Raw genomic sequence first — 25,144 nt, forward strand, 5'->3', positions numbered from 1 at the left:
CTTGAAACTCCACCAAAAAACTGTTAGAACTAATAAGAAAATCCAGTGAAGTTGCAAGATACAAAACCAAATGTACAAAAATCTGTTACATTTCTATACACTAGTGATGGACTGTCAGAAAGCGAAATTAAGAAAACAAAACCATTTTTACTTACGTTGAAAAGAATAAGACCCTTAGGAATAAATTTGACTAAGGAGGTGAAAGATCTGTACACTGAAAACTATAAGATGTTGATGAAAGAGATTGAAAAATACACAAATAAATGGAAAGATATTCTGTGCTCATGGATTGGACAAATTCATATTGTTAACATGTCCATACTACCTAAAGCAATCTATGGATTCAGTGCAATCCTTACCAAAATTCCAAAGGCGTATTTCCATGAAAATGGAACAAATGATCCTAAAATTTGTTTTTTGTTTTAATTTTTTTTAATGTTTTATTTATTTTTGAGACAGAGAGAGCATGAACGGGGCAGGGGCAGAGAGAGAGGGAGACACAGAATCGGAAGCAGGCTCCAGGCTCTGAGCCATCAGCCCAGAGCCCGACGCGGGGCTCGAACTCATGGACCGCGAGATCGTGACCTGAGCTGAAGTCGGACGCTCAACCGACTGAGCCACCCAGGCGCCCCAATGATCCTAAAATTTGTATGAAACCACAAAACACTCCAAATAGCCAACACAATCTTGAAAAAGGACAAAGCTGGAGGCCTCATGCTGCCTGATTTCAAACTATATTACAAAGCTAGAGTAACCAACACAGTAGCCAAAATAATCATTTAAAAATGTACTACGGATCAAGTAATATCACTCATAAAAGACTCCAATTACACTCATCTGATCTGGATAAAAACCTAAACCCTTACATTCATCTGTAAGGCACACATAGCCTGCCCTTAGACTGCCTGACCTTCCCTTCCTACTGTGTACTTGGTCACGCTGACCTCCTCAGGCCAAGCACACCAGGCTCCCATGGATTTTTGCTTTCAGTATTCTCTCTATTCTCTCTACCAGAACTGACCAGTGCCTTCACCTCCTCCAGGTCTTTGTTCAAACGCTACTTTATCAGAGTTTTCCCTTGTTCACCATATTTAGAACCCCCAAGCCAGTGCTATCTGCTCCCTTTTTCGCTTGATTTATTTCATAGCTCTTATTACCAGATGACTTAATACCCATTTTCATATTTCTTTATTTGTCATTTATATCTCTTATGGGATGTCTGCCCCATGAGGGCAGGGATTTACTGTTGTCACTACATTATTCCCACTGATGTTAGCAGTGTCCAGACTACAGAAGGCATTCAATATATATTGTTGAACGAATGACAGAATTAATGATTTTATGTTTTATTTACATTTTATTTAATTCACAAACTATGTTATCATATAGAGAGTTTTTATTATAAAATGTGTTTCATATTCTCCCCCTCCCCAAATCAGTGAGAGAATACATTATAAATAAATAGGCTTTGGGGAATATTATATCCAAATTATGTTAACATTTCATTGGAGGGCTGAAAGAGCATAAAAATAATGGTAGAATTTGACATTTATTAAATAGGGCATTCTATTGAATTTTTACAATATACTCTATAATGTAAACATTTGTTATTATTTCTATTTCAAACATGAAAAGGCATAAAAGAAAAAAGAAGTAATTTACCTAAGATACTATCATCAGTAAAGAGCAGAACTGAATTCAAAGCTAGGTAGAGCTTGTGATCTTAATGCTCCTCCAGACTCCCTTTCTAAGTATGGCATCTAAATCTGTACAGAATAATTTGCTTGTACTTATGTAAGATTCAATGCCTGAGATTAACTTCTGCACACTAGAAAGAACACTTAACAGAGAGTTAAAAGATGGTGAGGTTAAATACTGAAGGGCTATGCGACTTTAGATAGTTGATTAACCATTCCGAACTTCAGTTTTTCGGCCTCAAATTGAGTTGCAGAGCTAAAAGAATTAAATAAGATAATGTATGAGCAAAAAAAAAAAATTACAAAGTAATTTAATTCTTAAGTAATCTGTACTAATGTGTGTGCCGTGGATATGAGGTCTCTAAATTTATGGCCAAATGCTTTAAAAGTTTGGTTTAAATTATACACAAATTAAGAATTCTAGCTATTTATCTGGCATCTTGTGAGAACCCAAGGTGCTCATTAAATAGCAAAAATCACCCAAATGGCTCCTGAGCTGACTATACTGAAAGCACGGATAATAAATACCAACATCATGATGTGCCTGCTCTCTCCTTTCAGGTGGATGGCTCATACTCTTCGCCATGATGCTGCAGGTGGTGGCGGCCTGCCCTGCGTCATGTGTGGTGTGCGCCAAAGATGTGACCCTCTGTCACCAGCTCACCTATATAGTAGGTAATAAAACCAATAACTCTTAAAAGAAAGTGTTAAATGTATCTGGCAAATCCGTTGCCATGGCTTTCATTACACTGAGTGCTCTCTGGGCTCAGCCTGAAAGAGGTAAATTTTTAAAGAGCAAGCTTTTCACAGTGACTGAAGACTGATACTATTATTTTATTTTTCCTATTCCTGGTGGTCTCAACCAAAGCTATGTTAAGACCTGCAGAGGCAACTGAAATATTCTGCTATTACAAAAGAATACTACCATTTCATGCAGCTACATATTTTTTCTAAGAAAAGAAAAAAAAAAGCAAGCCACTTTAATTATATTTTTGTCCACACTTTGTGCATATGTGAACCCTACCACTGGCTGGAAAAAAATATCAATGAATCAGAAACCTGAACTACAATTGCTCAACATTAGTAAGATTAAGTGATGTACCAGCAAAACAGATTATTATCAAAGTGCATCTAATTTTGAAAGTCTAGTCTTTTTTTATTGGTGGTAAATGAGCTGTAGAAATGCTAACAAGATACACTGCCTGTATTCATTACATATTGCTTGCTTAAGTCAACAATTTAATAAGACACCTTATTAACAAATTTGAGGAGAATGTGATTTACATTCCGATATCCAAGATGAGATAAACAAGCTATAAGTTCTTCCAATGGAAAAATTTCAGAAACAAGTCCGAGTTAAGATGGAGCGAATGAAGCTGATTTTTTTTTTTCATTTTGAAAATCCTATGACTCTATGAGAATTAAGAGATAGAAGTTATTGTCATCCTTGACAGGAGAGAGACAGTTTCAAGGGTAGTTTGTTGTACACGGCTTCCAATTAGTATCAAAAACACTTAAACACTAAAATCCTACCCTCTCAAATAGATTTCCTGACTTCACTCCTTCCCCCCGCCCCAGCCCCCCATCGGAGATAGCTGATGTCGGTAAGAAAGAAATATTCCTCATCTACCTTGTCGCACCTCTCTATCTTCCTTCTCATTTACAGTACGTCACATTTGTGAAGTTAAATTTCATAAACACAGAGGAGTAAATGGATGACCTGTGGGTGGAGCGTCTGTCTAGTCCTAGACAAGAAGTAATTGACAGAATCAATAGCCTGCTCCCTCAGACTCGATAAATCCCTAGAGAACTGGGGATCCATAAAAATGAAACTCCCTCAACCCATATCAAAAACAATATTGAGAGAAACAAAATGCTAAACTGGCCAGAATTAATAGAATTCAAATAATCAGTGATAATACTATAAAGGAAAAAAAAAAAAACACCATGACTTAAGCTTGCTGGTGCTGTAGAGATGGGAACAATTCTTCCAAGAGAAGGCACTGTGAAAATTCTTTGTTTTTTTTTTTTTTACATTTTTTTATCTCTTTGTTTCAGCAATGCAAGTCTGAATTCCATAAGGGAATTGTGATTTGCTACCCCCATGGTTGATTGTTCAAATATCACCTGTAGACCTCCCAGGGACAGTGGTCTCTTCCATCTTTATGACACTGTCATTTGCAGTCAAAACAATTTTAGCATGATAAAGATGTGTTACAATAACTCCTGATTATAATACATCTTTATTGAGTTAAAATGCTTTGATTTCTAATGACAGAGCAGTGATGGCTCTGAGGTGATTATGGTGAAGGGATTTAACAGTCGGAAGCCCTGAGTACCACCTGCCATCACATGATATACTTCATTGGAGGGAACAGATATTAGGGAGGAGGCCAAGATGGCCCAGACTATAATGAGAACCCCACTGACAGATCCTCAGGTCATCCGGAGAGAATATGGATCCTTACCAAGTTGCCAACTTTTAACCTGGAGCTAAAAAGCAGAAACCAACCCTCCTTTTCACTCCTCCCATCCAACCTATACCTTTAAGTTTGAAAGAAAAGGTGACTGCTTTCACAGCATCAATATACACTGATGGTGGGAAATGGGTTAGGAAGCTCAGACCCAGGCTTGGCTCTTGGGGGAATCTGCTTGGGGCCAACAGGGCTGGAGCAGGTCACTGCACAGCCTCACAGAGGAGAAGCCTATAAAGCCACCTTCAAAAAAAATCAGTGGTGATAATTCTAAACAGTGAATTAACTTCAACATGGAAAGGAACAGATGGGTTTATGTTTCTCAAATAAACATGTCATAGAAACAAAGAATATAAAAATCCATCATTCTGATAAAGAGACAGCTTCCTTTTAAACTGAGAAATCAGAGAATTATTTTCATTTTGTTTATTGTTCTTACCCAGGTGATAAGATTGCTCAGAGGGCATCGATTGTCTCGGCTCTCCACCGTACTCTCCTCTCACTTGTGTGTGCCTTGTTTCTGGTGTGTGCTTTTCTTCCCCACAGCAGCCCCTGTGACCACGAGGGTTTTAATCATCACTGATGGATACCTCTCCACTATAGACAGCACAAACTTGTCCCTCTTGTTTAATCTTGCCTTGCTCTCCTTGAGCAGAAATGGCATCGAGGATGTTCGGGAAGATGCCCTGCATGGCCTCTCAAAGTTGCGGACATTGTTGCTGGAGCACAACCGCATATCCAGCTCTTCGCTTACTGATCACACCTTCAGCAGGCTTCTCAGTCTGCAGGTTCTGGTGCTTAGCAATAACGCTCTCCGCACCCTGCAAGGGTCCTGGTTCAGAAACACCAAGGGCCTGACCCGGCTCCAACTGGATGGGAATCAGATCACTAATCTGACAGACAGTTCTTTTGGAGGCACAAAGCTCCACAGTCTCAGGCATCTGGATTTATCTAACAATTTTATTTCTTACATTGGGAAAGATGCCTTCCAGCCCTTGCCTCAACTACAGGAAGTGGACCTTTCTCGAAATAGGTTGGCCCACATGCCAGATGTTTTCACTCCACTGAAGCAGTTGATCCTTCTGAGTTTAGATAAGAACCAGTGGAGCTGCTCTTGTGATCTCTACCCTCTTGCCCGGTTTTTAAGAAACTACGTTAAGTCTTCTGCTCGCATGCTCAGGAATGCCAAGGACCTAAATTGTCAGCCGTCTGACACAGCAGTGGTCATTGCAAAGAGTGTGCTAAAGCTGTCTGAGACCAACTGTGATTCCAAGGTTCCCAACTTGACTCTGGTTCTAAAGGACAGAAGTTCCCTCCTCCCAGGGCAGGATGTGGCCCTGCTGACTGTCCTTGGCTTTGCAGGTATGCCACGGAGAAATGTGTCCAACTCTTCTCCACATTCTTAAAATACACTAAATGATGCCAATCCCAGGCAATTGGGGAAATTTTCCAGGGCTTTGGAAGGGAGAGGTTGTCACTGAATGTGGGAGGATAGTGATTTACTTGGCACAGGTTGTTAGAATTTCCTGTTGCAGAGAAGCTAACAGAAGAAAGGGGCTTGGACCAGAATTCAAGGGCTCCAGTCTTGGTATAACTACCCCTGTAATCCTGAGTCTATTACCTTGCTATTTAGACTTCAGTTATCTTGTCTAGTGTGGGAATAGTATCTATATTTCATCCATCATCCATCTGCCATGAACTACTGGTACATTCATTAAAATGCTAGAAATGGGGATTAAAAAGTGATGAGACGTGGTCTCTTTCCTCAAGGCACTCACATACATGTGTATGTCTCCCCATGGGATAGTAAGAATTGGTGGGCTTAACCACGTGCACGAGGATGTGCTATTAGGACAATCACATGCAATCCTGCTCTATAATGGTTGTACAGCACAATGATTAAGTACACGAGCTCTGCAATTAGATTGCCCAAGATTGAATCCTGGCTCCCCTCTTACTTGCTATGTGACCTTGGGCATGTTATTTAGCCTCTCTCTGCCTTGATTTCCTCCTATTTGGGGGTTCTGAATTCTTACAAGATTTCTGTTTGTCTAACTCATTCCTAAACTTGGCGCATACCTCCCCAGATTGACTAAGCAGAAGATAATTTTCAACTCTATTATTTTGCTGTGGTAGTTTAAGCATTTCTTTAACTATGCATCAGCTATTGTTACCTCTCACTGGATGAATGATATAAAGTGGCACTTAGTGTCATTAGTCAAAGACCAAATACACATGAGATTTCTTGAATCATCTACCTGGAATGTGTATTTTCCCCCTATGCTTGTAGTTCGTGGTGAAATCCTTAGCACTTGTAGGTAACCATGGCGAGGAGTGGTGGGTAGGGTGGGGTGGGGTGGGAGGTGGTGCCTCAAAGCTAGAAGACCAGAGGCTGGGCAAATGACATCCAGGGCTGAAATGAAGGTTTTGAATATGTGCTATATATAATTATTCTATAGTAGGTTTCCAGTGAAATCTGAACATCATATTTTCAACTCCTCCTGAGAGTTACACTTTTAATCAGAATAGATGGAAACCAGAGTCAGGTCTAAACAATGAACTACCATCGGCAATAATCAAACTCACTTGGAAGTGAATTTAATCCTCTCAGAAAGATAAATTGTTTTAAAAACTGTGTAACCATGTCAGTAATTATAAGTGTTAAGAAATAATTTACCATAAAAGACAAAAGTAATAGGGCAGGGAGTTTTACCCTAAATGTCTGAGAATGCTAGAGTTCAAAGACTAGTTCTAGGGAATAATTAATACATATTTCGATAAGAACATACACAGATGCAAAATGTTGTGGGGCTCAAATAGATTTGGGTAATGCTGGACTAAACAAAGTGAAACGGGCTTCTTTACTGCAGTATTTTCCTCATTGCCTTTCATTTTCTAATAAGCATTATGAACCCCAAAGTTCATACAATGTGGAGCACTTCTCAAATTCATTTAACCATTAACTCTTTTTTCACAGAGGATTTCATTACATTAGTGTTTTGAAGGGCATCATTTTGGAAATATTACAATAGAGATTTTCAGTATCTTCTAGGTATTTTTATATCTATTTTCGGAAAAGATTTTACTAACAACTTATGTTAGTGTAGAGATGGATATAAATTCTGGAAGATTCAAAGGTTGGTTAAAATAATAGGAAGCTTATAATAGGAAGCATGGGTAAATTCTTATAGTTATGAATACACACATGTTAAGTTTTGAAGTGTGAAAGTATCATAATGCATCTTTCACTGAGTAATTGTTACAGATGCTGTTTTGAGAAGGTGTTTGTCTTTTAAAAAACTCTGATTTTGTACAATTTATTCTATTAAGACTCTACTCCTTTTGAAGTAAAAGTGTAGTCAATAATCTATACCTGTAGATTGTGGGGTAAAAGACTTAGAACTATAATTTGACCTCTGATTTCCCTTTCCTTCTTTGGCTACAGTAAATCATTACAATTCCAGGGAATATAATCATATTCAGTGAATTTAAAACTATTAAGTGATTATTTGGCATCAAACGCTAACATCTTAACACTTCCTACTCTGAATTGGTGGGTGAAAAGAGAAAGATTTCATGAAGCTCTAACATTTCCAATGAGAACTTACTAAATTTGTTTTTTGTTTTTATTGTTGTTTTTCCAACTCAGAAAGATTGTTAGAACAACCTCTTAAAAATAGCAACAATGCCCATGGCAATGAAAATTCAACCATCTCCTTAATAGCACGTTCAGCCTGCCTACAAGCTTCATTTGCTGCTTTCTGCTCCCTGCACTAATAGAAAGTGACCATACCTGAGTGGTAATGTGATACAGACATACTTCTAGCATCAACAGCAGGAGAGTGAGTGGTTCCTTGCCATTTAGACACAATTAGAGGAGAAATTTACCCTATAATCAGATTATGCCTACTCTCATTTCAATGGCTGATGCATGTGTTTAAAAAATTTTAGGTCTTTATTTCCTTTATTATTTGGTTTAGTAACTGCACCAGCCATACAAAGTATTCTCTTAATGATTTTACTTTTTGGACTTTTTAATCCTTCTCCCCTCCCCCAAACATTAAGTGTTCTAGGACCTAATAGGGCAATATCAAACCTAAACAATAGAAGCAACAATCATAACCATGAATCGTGATGATAATTCACTGAACCTTACTTTAATCAAAGCACTGCATTAAATATGTCACATATATTACCTCACTTAATTTCTGAGTGGTAGTAATCATCCCTGTTTGACAGAGGTGGAAAAATAAGGCTCAGAGAGGTTAGAAAACTTGCCCAAGGGAGGGTGCCTGGATGGCTCAATTGGTTTAGCATCTGACTCTTAGTTTCCCCTCAGGTCATGATCTCATGGCTCATGAGTTCCAGCCCTGCATCGGGCTCTGTGCTGACAGCATGAAGCCTGCTTGGGATTCTGTCTGTATCCCTCTCTCTCTGCCCCTTTTGCTCTTTCTGTCTTTCTCAAAATAAATAAATAAATGCCCTCTTTCTTCTTTCTTTCTTTCTTTCTTTCTTTCTTTCTTTCTTTCTTTCTTTCTTTCTTTCTTTCTTTCTTTTTAAAGAAAACTTGCCCAAGGGAAGTGTCAGAACAAAGCTTTGAATCCTGAGTTTTCTTACCCCATGTAAGAGATACGGAGTGTTTCCAAAATTTTCGTATTTTCATATGTTTTTAATATTTTAAAGCTGAAACCGTTGTTTGGAATAACCCTAGCTCTAGGATCTGGCAATAAAAACATTCTGGTCTACATTTTGCTACTACTTTTAAAAAAATGTTGAGTCTTCAATAGATATTCAATTATTTCAAACTGTGACAGCACTAAGAATATACTGTTGTCAACTAAATTAAAATGGGGCTTATAAGACTTCAAGATCTAGTAAACTACCCAAAGGTTGAAGGTTTGTATCAGCGGCTGCTGTTCTCTTTGGAATCTTCATCCTTAACAGAACAAGGAAGCGACCATGCCTGACACTTTCCCTTTTCTTTCAAGTTCAAAAAATAACATCATGTTTTCATTAAAGTTGCCTGCAGTGGAGGGAACCAGGCATGGTGCAGTCAATTGAAAAGTCTAAAATGCTGACATCATCTCTTTCACTGTTCTCATTTCCAGTGTCAGGAAACTGTGTTCTCTAGGGGAAATGACTTGCCTGAGGTCACACGGCAATTTATGGTCAGAGCTAGACTTAGAAGACAGAGCTCCTAGCTCAGTTGATAGCGATGCCATGTCTTCCCAATCACCATTTGTAACATTAGACCACTCAGTGCATTTCATTATTAGAACTCATAAACAGAATCCCTTCTGTTTATTTAAGAATATTCAATAAACATTTCTGGAGTGCCTGTGCTAGAGTTAAGGGTACTGGAGATACAGAGTGAACAAGACTGAAAAGGTCCATTTCCTCATAGTGCTTAATTCTAGCGGTGCAGGGCGGGGGGTGGGGGGGTGGGGGGGTGGGGGAGAGACAGACAGTGAACAAGCAAGCAAGTGAACGCAATAATTTTATACTGTTATAAGCTCTGAGGAAAAAAGGAAATCACTGTGACAGAGAGGGAGTTGGGTATAACTCAGAGACTTTGGTTTGAACATCTAGGTGGTTGAGCATGATGTTTGTCAAGATGGGAAACAGGGATGTCTAAACAGGTTAGACTCTGCATGGGAGTTTGAGAAACACTGCCCTTTGTAATTTTATTCAGAGAATAAACTATATTATTTAGAGAATAAACTTATTCAGAGAATAAGCTACACATACAAAGAACATGAAAGAACAGTACCAGACAGTCTGAGATTAGATGTCAGTCATTTTATTGTGGGAGTTCATAGAAGGGAATGAGCTTTACAAGATGGAAAAAACAGCAAACGTATCAAGAAATTTTGAGGTATTGATTTAGTTTTTAAAAGATAAATAAATTTCAAATAAGCAGAGATAGGAGAAAGTATTGCAGGCATCACTAAGGGTGTGCACAAAGGCTCAGAAGTACTTTAAGACTAATGAAGAGTTTGAAACACAGTGTTTTAATAATGAAAAATGAAAAAGTAGGCAAGGGAGGGAGGTTATGGCCAGACTGCAGGGAATCTTGGATGCCAAGAGTTTGGTCTTTATGCTAATAGGAAGCCAATGACTTTTACAGAGGTGTGGGTGAATCTTTAGGGCTGATGAAAATATGGCAATAGGAGGAGGTTATGTTCTATGGGAATTTCCAGGTACGCACTAAATATAGTCTATTTTTATTCACTATGGGATTAAGAAATAGAAAATTTGGTTTCCTATAGGCAGAAAAAGAACCTTAATGCAAGAATTATTTTATCTTGGATGAATCTCAGTCCATGAAAAAAACCCTTTTTTTTCTACCAAAGATATCCCAGATGACACTTTTTTCTTAAAATTTTTAATAGAGACAAAGAAAGATCCAAATTAACAAACAGAACAATGTTGAATAAACAGCCTCTGTCTGGACTGATATTTTTCTACATGGTGATAGACTGCCCACCTATTCTGATGCCCTTTAAACCATTAACCTTGATATTTGTGGATTTCACATTTGGTGATTTATACGTTTCTTCCTATGATGTTATCTTTTAATGGTCTCTCTATTTGTCACAGGAGCTGTTGGTCTCACTTGCCTAGGTTTAGTTGTATTTAACTGGAAACTCCAACAAGGCAAAGCAAATGAACACACATCAGAAAACCTTTGTTGCAGAACCTTCGATGAATCCCTGTGTGCTCATGAGGCAAGAAATTACCACACTAAGGGATACTGTAACTGCCACTTAACTCAGGAAAACGATATAAAGGTCATGTCCATTGTGGGGTCCAGAAAGGAAATGCCGCTTTTACAGGAAAACAGCCATCAAGCAGCACTGGCCTCTGAGTCCACAGCCCTTGACGGATCATTTAGAAACCTGAAAGGGAAAGACCATGGGGCAGACAGCACTTTCTTCTGCTTTGGTGGCAGATTGCTGCAGTCAGGATGTTCACAGCCTCCTGGGAATGTGGCAGCTTTTAATGAAGCCAGCTTACTTACAAGATACTGTCCAAAGAGAGTTAAAAAGCTAAGGAATCATGAGTTGGGGGAAGTCCAACCTCAAAGTCTGCCACAGCATGTAACAAGAACAATAGGTGAGTTGTCTTGTTTTAGAAAATCCCACTCTGTTTAAATTTCTCTGAAAGAGGTAATCTCCTTTAATTTTCTCAATAGCAGAATGCCACAAAAATCATTGTGTAGCACCAGTCTATCCTTCTTCTAAACATACTGGACCCCCCTGGGTGTGGTGTGGGTGTGGATTGGGGGTGACGTGTAGATGAGGACTCCCCCCCCCGCCCCCCGGCCAGGAGCAGAGAGTAAGTATATATTGTGCCTTTTTGAAAGTGAATTTTCTGATCCAATGCCTAACAGTGCTTTGGTTTTTATTTTTGTTTTGTTTATTTTTTTTTTAAGAAAAGAAGCCTTTTAAATAGCAATATACTGTTAAGATTTATGAGAGGCTGAGTATTGGCTTCTATTCCAACATCCTTCGAGCTCTAATGCCAATTCTGCAGTAAGCAACCTTCTCAGAGCATGACATGTTAGAAGAATGAGACTTCTAATGCTAGTGATTCATTTCAGGAATGATGTCAAGACACACACTTTGCTTGCTGAGCTGTCAGGGATGATAACTTCCCAGTCCAGGGAAAGTCAGGACTTAATTCATCGTCCCATGTTGGGAGCCAAGTGAATCTGGCCATGACATCTACCCACCGTACATGGGCAATGTCAATATTTAGGTGGAGGCAATGAATTAAATGTCTTCCTTTTCCTTCCTGAATAGTAAGGTAATGCTTTCAGGATCAGCAGTGAAAACTTTGACAGTTTCTCTGTAAAGAGGTTCCTGTCATTTATGTGAATTGGTTTACAACAAGCAGGGCTTTCTCTCAAATATGAATGGCAGAGGTGCTGCACCAAGAAATTCGCACCATGAGGATATGGCCCTAAGGATGGATTTGGGGACAATTGGAAAAGAATGAACCCGTATGCTGTCTCAGATGTGGCATAAGGCAGGATGTGAATTTATTCCATTGTATTCCCCAGACTCCAGTTCTTACTAGTTTCTGGGGACTGATTATTTGATTCAAGAGAGGAATAGCTAAGGGGGGAAAAAAAGCAAAAAAACAAAAACAAAAACAAAACCCCAACAACAAAACATCTGCCATAGAAACCAGATCAGATTGGCTTTATTTTATAAAGAAGTAAGTACTTACCCTTTCAACAGAGTCACACCTTAGACAGATGGTTAGCTTTGTCCAATGCCTTAACTTTTCTATGGGAAACTCTTATACTGAAGGGAATGCTGTCTCTTAACCATTTAAAACCCAGTCCCTTGTTTCACACAGAGAACACATTTGTTTGTCAAATCAATATATTTACTTTTAAGAAAGACTTGAAATTCTGCTACCTACCAGGCAGATGGAGATAGAGAAGACAGGTATTTGAGGAAAAAACAACCAAGACCACAAAAGAAGTCAGTAAGAGGTGATGTCACTCTGATTATGTCTTCAAACTTGGGGACACAGAACCATAGTATTTCAGGAGTAAGGGAGACTTTAGAGACTATGTAGTACAAAAGTTCCTAATATTTATCTTTGAGTCATAGAACTCTCTTAGAATCTGATAAAGGCTAAAATTCTTTCCCTAGAATAATTTTACACCCACATATAATTCTCATCTAAGTCTTGTCTCTTGATACCCATTGAGTAAATAGCTTCTCCAAGGTCATGCAGAAAATTGAAGGCAGATCTTCAAGTTAGATGCTAATGTGAAGCTTAGTTCACCTCTTCCTTTCTATTGCTGAACAGAAATACTTCTTTCTTCCTCTTGGTAAAACAATTTCAGAAGACAAGAGACAGTACGCTTATAAGATGTAATTTTAAGTCTAATATGCATTGGGTTAAGAGGATAGGGTTTGGTGTCAGACAGACTTGGGTCAAGTTCTGCCCATATCATTAATGGACATGTGATGAGGGGAAATGTTTCACCTCTTTAGGCTTATTTCTTCACCTTAAAAGTGATAGGATGATAGAACTTGTCCAGTGGATCACATCTTCTGTGAATATTAAATGGGATAATGAAGGTATAATACTTAGCACAATGCCTGGCTCTTAGCAGATGCTTAATTAATGGTAAATATTTCTATTACTTTTGTCATTAATATTATTTAACATGTATCATTAATATTAGGCTAACATGTACAATTTAAAACTCACAGAGATTTCTGCAATAAAGATAAGGCCATATTCCAAAATACTCATTCATTTAACAAATACTTAATTAATACTATATATTTTTTAAAAGTTTATTTTTGAGAGAGGAAGAGCACACCTGTGCACATGTGCATGGGGGAGGGGCAGAGAGAGAGGGAGAGACAGAATCCCAACCAAGCTCCTTGCTGTTAGCACAGAGCCTGACTCAAGGCTCAATCTCATGGACCATGAGATCATGAGCTGAGCCAAAATGAAGAGTCAGATGCTTACCCAACTGAGCCTCCCAGACACCCCTTAATTAATACCATATTATGTGATGGGAAATAAGGCAGATATGGTCTCTGCTTTGTAGCCAATAGTATCATAACTATTTTGTTGTTGTTGTTGAGGTTATTCTATCTTTGAAATCTGAACATTACTCAATACAGTATCATGTTCTCCCTAATATTTACTTCCAACTGGGAAATTAATGCAGAAAAAAATTATGCTGGCCATGTGAAAAGAGTTTAGCTATTATTCATTTTTAAAGCTGACATAACCAACAACTAATGTAAAAACATACAACTATGAATGTTTTCATTTCTAATTCTGCAACTTTTAGGTCAGCATTGCAACTGATTAAAATGTGGCCATAAAGAGTAGCCTTGTAAACACACTAAACTACCCAAAGTCTTTTGTGAGTTTGGTTAAAAATCAGGAAATATTCAAGAATTGCCATAATCAGAGGAATCATTTTTGCACCTTTCATAAGGTTTCTAAGCATCTGTTTGGTTGGGGTAATAAAACTCTGCTCAGTGCTAAATTTCTGCATTTATTGTTCAGCAGATATCAACAGTGACACATTTAGTAGAAGATATGCAACATCCGGTTCAGCCTTGGCAAGAGAAAGTCTTGAAAAGCATTTAACAAATGAATCATGGCAGCCTCCAATAGAAAAAAAAGACAATGGCTTACAACCTCACAGGCAGAGACATTTTATTACAGGCTCATCATCCAAGCCTTGTGAGCCTGAGGAACATTGTGTACAAAGGGTCTTACAAAAACATAGATCAAAATATGATGATCCTTGTGGACTGTTAAAACAGAGCAGGCCTAGGTATTTTCAGCCAAAAAATTCTCTTATCTGTAAATATGTACCCTGTGATCAATTTCAAGATTATGTGAAAGAAAAGAAGCCAAATCGTAAAGAACATTCAAAGGCTAAGAAAGAGCAATTCCAAATTAACAGTGCAATAGAAAAATTCCTTATGAGTGAGGACAACATGGAGTTATCAAGGTTGTCAACAAAAATCAAGAAAACATATTCCCCAAAGAGGGTTAGCTTCTGTGATCCTGATTTAGTATCCAAAACATCAACCCATTGGAAACAGCAGAAAAGTCAAAGTAGCCACCTGACCAACTTGAATCTTAAAAAATGTGTCAATCATCAGGAGGAAAACAAGGGAGGAAAATGGCTTACTGATCCACAGATTCTGAAAAAGAAGAGAACCAATCAAACTGACCTCAAAGGGAAAATTAAAAAACAAACTTCAAGGATAAAATTAAATTTACACCCTTTTAGAAAAGTCAAAGTCCATCCAGAAAAATCCTTGCCAGAACTTCCAAGGAAATGGAAACACATATTGTTACCACCGAATAAATTATCTAAAGCTTCTCAGAAAGAAGCCAGTATAAACCTTGTGTCCTCTGCAGAATTTTCCCAACAGCAAGAGAGTAACAACTATGTTAGACTCATTTCAAAGAGTGTGCCTCTCAAACATGCTCCAAAGCAGACCCCACATTACAAAAAAAACACTAAAAAGACTCTTCTGCTCAGTGCTAATGACTTACCTCTAGTCAACCAGAGCTCTACAGAAGTCAACTGTCACCCTACTGGCCTCATTCTTGCTAGCGGCCTGTCAACATTGCCTCAGCCCACATCCATCAAAGCTGAACACAGGCATTCAAGCTCTCAGTTCTCAACTGAGCAAATGGAAGGTGCAACTCCGCTTGCATTGGATGTTCCTGGGTACTTACTAGCTACCTGGAAAAGTACAGGAAGTGAGGTTTTACCACCCAGCAGTACCAGGGAGACGACTGACCAAGAGGCAACAGAGCCCACCCAGCACATGGAGCAGGACAAACCAAAGACCACTGAGCCAAATCAGCTTTCTTTGTCCCTGGGGAATCAAACACAACTTGTAGGTGTCCACAAGACTGACACCTATAAGGAACATACTTTAGATCAAAATCAAACTTTAAAACACGTAGAGCAACACTCAAGTCATAAACAACTTAGAAATGAAGAAAAAACATTAATGACAAAACCGAAACTATCACATCAAATTGTGGAAAGTTGTATTACGGATGAGGGAAATGATGTAGGAAAAAAACTTTTTCAAACAGAAACTTATGATTCCTCTCTCATTCCCTCTGAGACACAAGCCAAGGGTGACCTAACAATGATGAAGACAAATTCTATTCCTTACCAAAATAGAACCGAGACTCCCAAAGATATCAGTACTTCTCTCAGTACTCAAGCCGTTTGGAATCTAACCAATAGTGGCAAAAAAGAAATTGACAGCACAAATGCATTACCTAGAGATGATGGCACTGAAGCACTACAGATAAAAATATTAGAAAAAGAAGAGAAGAAAATGCTCGATGAAAGTGAGGCAAATTCTAGTACATTAGTTAGGACTTCACAGATGACCTTAAAAGGCAGCAGAAAAGAAATGCAGCAAACTTGGGGAAATGGAAAAAGTGAAAAACACATGTTGTATGATTCGAGTTCTGTTGAGGCTACAATTACGGCTAAGGATTTGAGTATCACGTGTTCCCCTGAAACTGAAAATAGACCTTCTTGTAGTGAAATTAACACTAATATGCAAGATTTGGGAGCCATTCAAACTATTCAACCAGATAAAGATAACAATACACATGAAGAAGGTACAGTAAGAGTGGAGACACATGAGGTGCTTTCCTTCTTATCAGAGTTAAAAGACGTTAGTTTTGAGACAAAAACTAAGGTGCCTCTAATTCCTAGAAGAATAACTGAAGCTGAAAACTCTGCTTCAAAACCTACACTGTATCCACCATCTGCTGATTATGTTAATACATCACCTTTAGAGGCAGAACTCAACTAATAATCATTTTCTACTTTAGCTTTCTTCAAAAGGACACACAAACACCCCCTAGCCTTTGCATACATTTCCAATGCATTATTTTGGAGGAAAAAATCCTCAGTACCTCATTGTTATCAATGAAATAAAAGTACGACTGAATATAATGCAAAAATCAAAGATGGAGCCACAAGATATGTTTGACACAATTCATTGAGTTTGCTTCTCTAAGGAACAGAAAAATGGGAAAGAAAAGTTTTGTCTAGTCCTGGAAAAGAAAGCAAACATAAAAAAAAAAAAAAAGCCTTAAGCAAATGAAAGATTAAATAAGAAAAAAGTACTTGAACAGTTTACACTTGATGTTTATTTTATGGAAATTACTGTACACATCTCAATTAGTGGTATTACAATATTGCTTTCTACACAGATGATTATGTATTCATATTTGTGCCTGATCTGTTTTCCTAATTATGGTATGAAAATAAAAATTGAGTTTTGTTTGTTAACTGTAGTCTAGCTGATATGCATATTGGTATATTTCAACCATTTGCAACTGTTCTGTTGACAATTATCCTAGATCTTAAGTAGAGTTTTTAAAACCTGTTATTTCAGTAAGAGAAAAAAAATTAAGGATTTCCAGGGGTAGTAGGCTTGTTCTGTAAAACCTGTAAAATCCTCTAAATCCACTAGGTGGGGATCTCAGCTTCAATCATTTTAGAAGAACAAATGGGGCTTCAAGATCAACACAATGGATCCTGAACAAAAGGAATTTTAACAAGCCTTATTGCCAATTATTATTAAGATTTTGAAAACTAAATAACCCATTAGTGTATAAGCTTTCAAGGTTTGATCTCTTGAGTTTAGCATGTCACAATTTTTTGGTGTGAGTACTCCTTGTGCACAGAAATTAAATGTCCTTATAAATATTAGATTTAAAAGTAATAGTAGAATAAGCCTCTCTCATTCAAAGCCAGAGTTATTGGAAAAATAGAGGTATACTGAAACCATTTTATTTTTGATATCCCAGTAAAACATTCAAAGCATACCTTCATGGTATAAAATATTATCCTATTTTATATTTCCTAGTGGGGGGGAAAAAGGTTGTACTTTCTCTGCTCCTATCTATATATAATATATTTTTATATTTTTATATCTTTATATATTTTATATATTTATATATTTCTTAATATATTTATATATCACTATCTTTATGTCTATATTTGGCAAATGGTTAAGCTTAAAGGACTACTAGAATAATGTAAATACTCTTAGATGACCCACCTATCTCCTATTTTTTCTCCTATTCAGAATTGCCAGCAAATGATGTAACTTTCTTATTTTGAAAGTCCCTAACCTTATTCCTTCTCTTCTGTTTTCTCTCTGGGTTTAAAATTTCCTTGCTTTTAACTCCAACTCCTCTCCCCTCTATTTCTGTTCAGCCTCTCTGCTTGAGCTTAGCTCCTATGCCATCTGTCTGCCTACCCTGATCCTACTTCATTTGGTTAAGCGCCTTTAAGGTGAGAAGAGCAGCTATGCCAACTTCTTGAGCAATAACTTTTTCCTAATTGACAGTTCCCTAAGTTTTGTAGACCAGGTTAGTTGTTTTTGTTTTTGTTTTTGTTTTTTTATCTCTTGGTAGCTATCTTTCTTTTTTTCCTTCTTCTATGCTTTTTTTTTTAAAGCAACTTCACCTTGCTGCAGAACTGTTGGCTTTGTTCTTCTCTCATTGTCAACAATATCCCTGACACCTAAGGGCCTAAAGAACCAGTACTCTGGTCACTAGCTGATTCTCAGAAGGCAGCCATTGACAGTTCTCCAGGGCTCTTTCCTCTTCTTCATTTCCTAAATCCAGTCTTTCACTTCCTTAGGATATTTTGTTTCCTTTGAAGTAGTTCTCAAATTTACCCTTGTTCCTGAATCCCCATGGTAACCATTATAGTCTTTGTGTTGTAATCAACTGGATTAATGCAGCTAGCAGCCCAGCTGGAAGCTCTGACATCCCTGTCTTTTGCTCCCGTTTCAGCCCTCTAATTCTCTGCCTTTACTGGGCACAAACCGCCTGAGGTGCCTGCTAAAATGACAAGTCCTAGACTCCATCCCAGACATTTTGATTCAGTAGATTTAGAATAGGGCCCCAGAACCTTCATTTTAACAAATATTCCCAGGTAAACTGGAGCAGGTAATAGGTAGCTTACATGTTAAGAAACAATGCTCAGCTATCCCAATGCACACTAGAAGATAATTCAGTGCCTGTCTCACTAGACTACATATAATTCTTTTAAGTTAAACTTTCATACCAAATTCAGATGGATTTTCTAAAAAAAAATTGCTTTTGTCATATCTCTGCACTGCTTTAGAGACAAAAAAACATAATTGCCTGGAATTTCATATCCAAATTCCCTATTCTGGTTTCCAAAGCTTTCCAAAATCTGACCTAACAGGACTTTTCCTCCACCTTTCACTATTTTCCAAACAGCATTTTCCATTTCCCACACATAGGAAATAATAATGTGCTTTCAATTTAAGGAGTGAGGCAAAGACAAACAAGAAGGAAAGAATCAGTGGTAAACTAGATAACCTAGAAAGCAATGGCCAGGACAGCATGGTGTTAGTTCTCAGATCTAAAGGTGAACTTGTTTCAAATGATGGTATAGAGATTTAATTCCTCAGTTGCTACATGTTTCCATAACTAATAAGTCTCTCCCTTGTGTCCTTTCTCTCAATTAGTTTGTACGTGGTCTCTTTGCTTGGACTGTTTTTCTCTCTCACCAACCCCCTTCATTCAGTAAACTCCTATTTATGCTTGTGATCTCAGCTCTAGCGACACTTCTTCCAGGAAGCCTTTCCTGACCTACACTAACTCCTTGTCCCTCACTTGCCAATTTCTGTAGTATGCATTCTCATCTAATCTTGTTTTCCTTGCTCTGCCTTGTAACTATAAAATCATTAATGTGTTTATTCAATTAATCTCCATTTGGGTACTGGCCCTTAGGCTCCATGGAGAGTGCATCTTCACTGAATCCCCAGAACTTGTTCCTGGGGCAGTATATAGTAGAGACTCAATAAATAATTGTTGAGGGAAAGAAAGAAAACCAGCTCATTGTTTCCCTTTTCCTCACTACTCAGGCTACTCACATGAAGACCTTATTGCATAATGCCAAGATGATTCAGGTGTGTCACATCCAGAGGCAGTTAACTTCTTAATGAGATGGGTACCATGGTTAAGCCAGGGCCCAACCTGACTGTCCAGCCCAGAGATAGCCAGCTAGTCAGATACTTTGCTTCCTACTATGCTTTCTCCCCATCCTTCACCCTGAACTTCATTCCTGGAGTCCAGGCCCTGGGCTGGTAGGCTTTGCTGCTTAGCAATAAAACTTTTCCAGTAAGCACTTGATTTTGGCCTCTTAGTATTTTTTTTAAACCTTAAATGTACCCTCCTTTGGCATTATTCAGGTTCTCTTTCTCATTTCCTAACCTGTTACTTGTGATATCCATCTACCCCCCCCCCCCCCCGCCCAAATGCTTTTAGAAGTTGCTAATAACTTGCTTTTATCTCCAAATGAAAACTTCTATAGGTTTCTTATTTATAATCATAATCATGAAGAGTCAGTTAATAGAAGCCAAAGGGACTCTTGTGATTTTTTTTTATGTTATACTTTGGAACAACTCACACACCAAAGAGAGAAAGAAATTCTGCATTATCTCTTTGACATACTTATTCCTAGAAAAATGCCTAAGGTTCATATTGAAAACAAAACAAAACAAAACAAAACAAAAAAACAAAGCCTTTTCTCAAACATTTTAAGTCATGTAATTTTCAAGACAATTTTTGGACACTGAAATTCAGATGAGTGGATTGGAGTCATTGACAAGCAATAGTGATATTCATTTATGCAACAAATATTTTTGACCATCTACTAGGTATGGTTCTAGGTGCTGGGGTTACAGCAGCAAACAGAACAAGCAAACAAACTAGTCCCTGCTAGTCCCTGCTTTCTGGTAGTGAAAGAAGGTTCTACACAAATAAATACATAATCTGCCAGATTGAATGCTTAGGAGAAGAGTTCTTTTTTTTTTTTTTTTTCTTTTGAGATAATTCAAATCACATGCCATAATAATCTTTATTTTTCTCCTTAAGAGTCTCTGTGTACACTTGTGGGATAGGGTAATGATTTCGTGTGGGTTTTGCCTATAGAAAATAGAAGTGGGGAACTATGCTTTCTCCTTCCAATATCTGGACAGGGGCTTACTCTATTTCTCCTTTGGTGAGGTGCTTTCTGAGAAAACAATAGTTACATTTTATCTGCTCCCTTGTTGAGGAGAGACAAAGGATGAGAAACAAGGTCATATAAGAAAAGCACAATAACTAGAGTGGTTTGGACTGGACAAATAAGGGCCATTGGGCTTTTATGTATAAGAACCTCCAGCATGAAGGATGTGAACTGGTTCTCTCTACTCAGAGCAGGAGAATCAATGTGGCAGACGTCAAACACAAGGATACCAATAGACAACAATATATGCGGGCAGGGAAATTTTAGACACTGTGTTATCAGGAGAAAGTTGTGGAATCTCCTCCTTTGTCATTCTCTGAGAACAAAGTAGGCATTGAAATGTCTGGCATAGATAAGAAGAATCCTTTCCTGTAGACAAGTGGTCTGGATTTCATTCTGGGATTGTATGTGTGTTTCCCTCAACGATCTTAGATCTATGATCACATTTAATTTTTTTTTCACTGTTTACATATTCTACTTTACTTATTCCTTCCATAACATTGATCCCTCCATCTGTGCTCTTAACCACTTTATCACAACCACTCAGAGAGTTAGAGAAGGACTAGGGCTAGGTCTCCTGTCTCCTGCTTGAGCCAGTGCTACTAAAGACCACTTGTCATGGGGCCTTTGCCTGAAGGCCTGCCTCATGGTGAAAAGCCAACACAAATCCATCTTGTGCCAAACTTCTTTCTTCAGAAAATGACTAACTGTGGCTCAAGCATAGTTAATAAAATTGCAGCTGAGATGAGACTGTGAGTCATCTGTCATACCCCGGTCTCTCTTTTGCTAATCAGTTGTGAGAAACATTTCAAAATCAGAGAGCAGCAGCAAAGAAATATGAGATACTCAGACTTCTTGAGGCAATTAGAGACTAAAGAGCAGAAGGCAAATCAGTCTTCCTGCCTTGACAGTCTTAAAATACACACTGAAAGTAGACTTTGGAGTTACACTATTTGTGACAGATTTTGACCATAACACATTTTCTAAGAGGAAATAAAAATTACTCACTTCAGGACATGCATTCCACCCTCGCATCAGCAGAGATGATATGGGCTTGGGAATGGAATAGCCAATGGGAGGTCTGATATGGTGGTAAGCCATGTCTGCTGCGGCAGCCGCTGCAAACCAAATGATCATGTCAATTTTGAAATTCACGTATTTATTTTAAGAAACATGAACAGACAACAAAAAGTCATCAGAAATCAATCTGTGCAACATTAGCAGAGAATCAGAGAGAGCTCCATGCTGTTTTTTTTAATGCTTAAAGAAAATGTTGGATAATTTGATACTATAAGATTATCTTTATAATTTTCCATTCATTCAGTTGTTCATTCAACAAATTGTGAGCAGAGGGAATTTACAAAAGATCAAAGACACATACAAAAGAACACACAAACATCAAGTAGTTTTGTGTGTGTGTCTGAAGTATAGGGTGTGTATGTATGTGATATTACGGGAAGTAAAGACTGAAAGGCAGATTAGACAGTACAATGTCATAAGTCCTAGAATAAAGGGCTTATACGATACACAGCAAGTCATGGGGTGCCACTGAACTTTGCAGTTCTGAAAGCACTTGTATCACTTGGGCAAAACAGATGAGTTTTTGTTTAAATACAATTAGTTCTTATAAGAATGTTGGGATTTTAATATTTAATATTTATAAAGTAGTTACTAGTTTTTAAACTTTTAGCTAATCCATCATTTTAGCTAATACCACTCATTGACTGAATTCCCTAGTGTTACCTGCCTGCTTGGATTTCTAAATATTGCTCATCTTACACTCCCCGTTATGGTGTCGTAATTCTTGGGACTTCACTCTTGATACCTGCCTGTTGCCTATTTTTTGATTCTGCAACCAGTGATTTCTATACTCCCTTGGAAAGCAAGTTCACAGCTACTTTTATTGAACATGTTTGTATTAGGCATCATGGAAGATACATACAAAGCTCTTTTAAACCTCCTAACACTCATGCAAAGTAGGTATTACTCTGTGTGTGTATGTAATTAGTTTTTAATTTGTGAAAAAATTAAATATAATTAGTAGTTGGTGTAGCCTCTTGTTCCAGATTCTATGCTCTCTTCAGCCACTTCACATTGAAAATACTTTGTACACAACACATGAAGCTCTTTTTATTCTTCAGAAAAACTGCTCTGTACGATTAGGAGGTTAAAGTTCCAGGACAATGCTGCTTCCTATCTTCTAGATTGTGATGTCATAAACATTTGTCTATATCTTAATAACTTTTTTTGAGATATGACCTACAACCACTACTCTCCACTAAACTTTGCTCCAATTCAATTCTGTTTTAAGATCTACTCATCTAGTAAAATTATATGTAGTGTAACTTAATCAACATTTTGCTTTATGGATCAGTCAGAATTACTATCTAATTTTGACAAATGTGACCTTTATACTTGTTTTCTGTAGAATTTTAGAAACACAATTATAATAGAGGACAATTGTTAAAATATTTTGAGTATTTCTCATATATTGTTTGTATCATTGAGCTCATGTCCAATCCAATATACAATTATGTAATGCTTTTTTCCCCTAAATATCAGCATTTCTCCAAGTTATTAAAACTCCAGGTTAACATATTTTTAATGGTTCTATATTCAGTATGATTTACTTAATCATTCTTCAAGTTTAGGTTGTTCAAATTTGGACATAAACACTTCAAAAAGTATATCTTTTCAATATGAATTTCCCAATTTCACACATTGTTTATATTTTGAGGGGTGAGATTAATGTCAAATGGCATAAGACTTTTGACACATACTGATAAGCTTTTTTCCTAAACAGTTGTACTAATTTATTCCCTTAGTCACCAATGTGTGAGAGAGTTTTCATTACATCGGCAATCTTTCATTACATCGGAATCAGGTTTTCTCATTTTGTGAGAGATGTTGCTAACATGAGAGGTAAATTATATCAGCTCATTTCTTGTTTAAATTGTGTTCTTTGATGACTAGTGAGGCTTAATATTTTCCCAAATATTTATTAGTTATTTGTATTTGAAATTTTAAGTTCATTTCCTTTGCTGCCTGGCATTTTAATGTTTCTTTGCAACAGCCGTTCTAATTGTACAATGGCTCCAGTTTGAGGGCAGAGTCAAGAATTCCATTTCTGCTTTTATTTTCAAGGCCATTTATAGAATATTTGCATTGTCACATTTGCCCACCATTTCTGGCCATTATCAGCTAGATTCGTAGTTGGTGACACTAAGAAAACACAGAAACAAAAGACCGGCCAAAACATATTTAGCAAACTTAACATGACTTACAAAATATGTCTTTTGTGTCACAAAAAAAAAAAAAAACAAAACTAGGCATGTTAGATTCCTTCCATTGGCTACTCTTGAGTATTTTAAATTCCTTTTTGGAATGAGGTAAATAAATAAGCAAACACATTAACTAATGCTTAATAATCATTGATCTTCTAACTCTACTTTTTCACCTTATGACCATTTGGATATTGTTGAGCTGGTGCAGCTATAAGCATATAAACCAGTGTAGTGAATGCATTTAAACTAATTATACCTATCCTAATGCGTGGGGAGGGACTATTCATAAAGTGAGTTAAACTCAGATGCAGGTGCCAAATGTCTCCTTTGAAACCCTTTCAGACTCTGATACCAAGTCTATAAAGTTACTTGTTTTGCTTCTTGGCACTGTGTCTGGAAAATCAGTTTAAGATGAACGCTATTTAATTCTTCATTATTCAAAGTAGATTCTGCAAGGCCTTGGCATCTCCTTCTCTCTTTTGCTTTATACACCCTTGGCAGTGATGCTACTCATTAGCAGCAGAAAGTGGACAATGCAACATGAGGCGTCATGGAGTTGAAATTTGTCACCTTTAAAATTGCTTTGTCAGTCTTGCCTGAGTGGCCATGCTACACTAACATCTGGGAAATTTTCTGGTATTCCAGATTCAGGACAGGGATTGTCAGCCCATTTATCAAATTTTTACCTTGACTGCTACATAAAATATGTTAAGTGATTTATGTACATGTTGGTTTCTACATTCACAATGGAAACTTTGCTATTAAGAGAGAATAAGGCTAAATATAAAAATATCAATAACTATTGAGTACATACCATTTCTTCAGCACTGTGATAATTACCAATGATTTAGTGAAGCTTATAATCTAGATTCTAGAGTAGGACTGTCTAATGGAACTTTTTACAATGATGGAAATGTTATGCAGTGTTCAATATGGTAGCATACGACTATGAAGCACTTAAAATGTGGCTATTAAGCATTAAAATGTGTGACTGAATAATCGAATTTTTATTTTCATTTCGATTAAAATAAATTTAAATTTAAACAGCCATGTGTGTCTAGAAGCTTCCATATTGTACTGCAC

The 25,144-nt window shown here is 37.4% G+C and overlaps 2 protein-coding genes across 3 annotated transcripts in view; one reads left to right on the forward strand and one right to left on the reverse strand.

The window, feature by feature from the left end:
- Window positions 1–25,144, reverse strand: part of TNNI3K (TNNI3 interacting kinase) — a 296,246-nt gene that overhangs the window by 63,984 nt on the left and 207,118 nt on the right. For both annotated transcript variants that reach the window (XM_078451786.2, XM_060623103.3), the window contains one exon: window positions 21,786–21,895. In XM_078451786.2, the coding sequence (XP_078307912.1) occupies window positions 21,786–21,895 (110 nt within the window). The remainder of the gene's footprint in view (window positions 1–21,785; window positions 21,896–25,144) is intronic.
- On the forward strand, window positions 2,256–17,025 carry LRRC53 (leucine rich repeat containing 53). Its single transcript, XM_060625421.3, has 4 exons — window positions 2,256–2,372; window positions 4,718–5,533; window positions 10,772–11,287; window positions 14,231–17,025. The coding sequence occupies exons 1-4, from the start codon at window positions 2,282–2,284 to the stop codon at window positions 16,528–16,530; spliced, it is 3,723 nt and encodes a 1,240-aa protein (XP_060481404.3). The 5' UTR covers window positions 2,256–2,281; the 3' UTR covers window positions 16,531–17,025.

This window comes from Panthera onca, chromosome C1, assembly GCF_046562875.1.
Source record: "Panthera onca isolate mPanOnc1 chromosome C1, mPanOnc1 haplotype 2, whole genome shotgun sequence".
NCBI lineage: Eukaryota > Metazoa > Chordata > Mammalia > Carnivora > Felidae > Panthera > Panthera onca.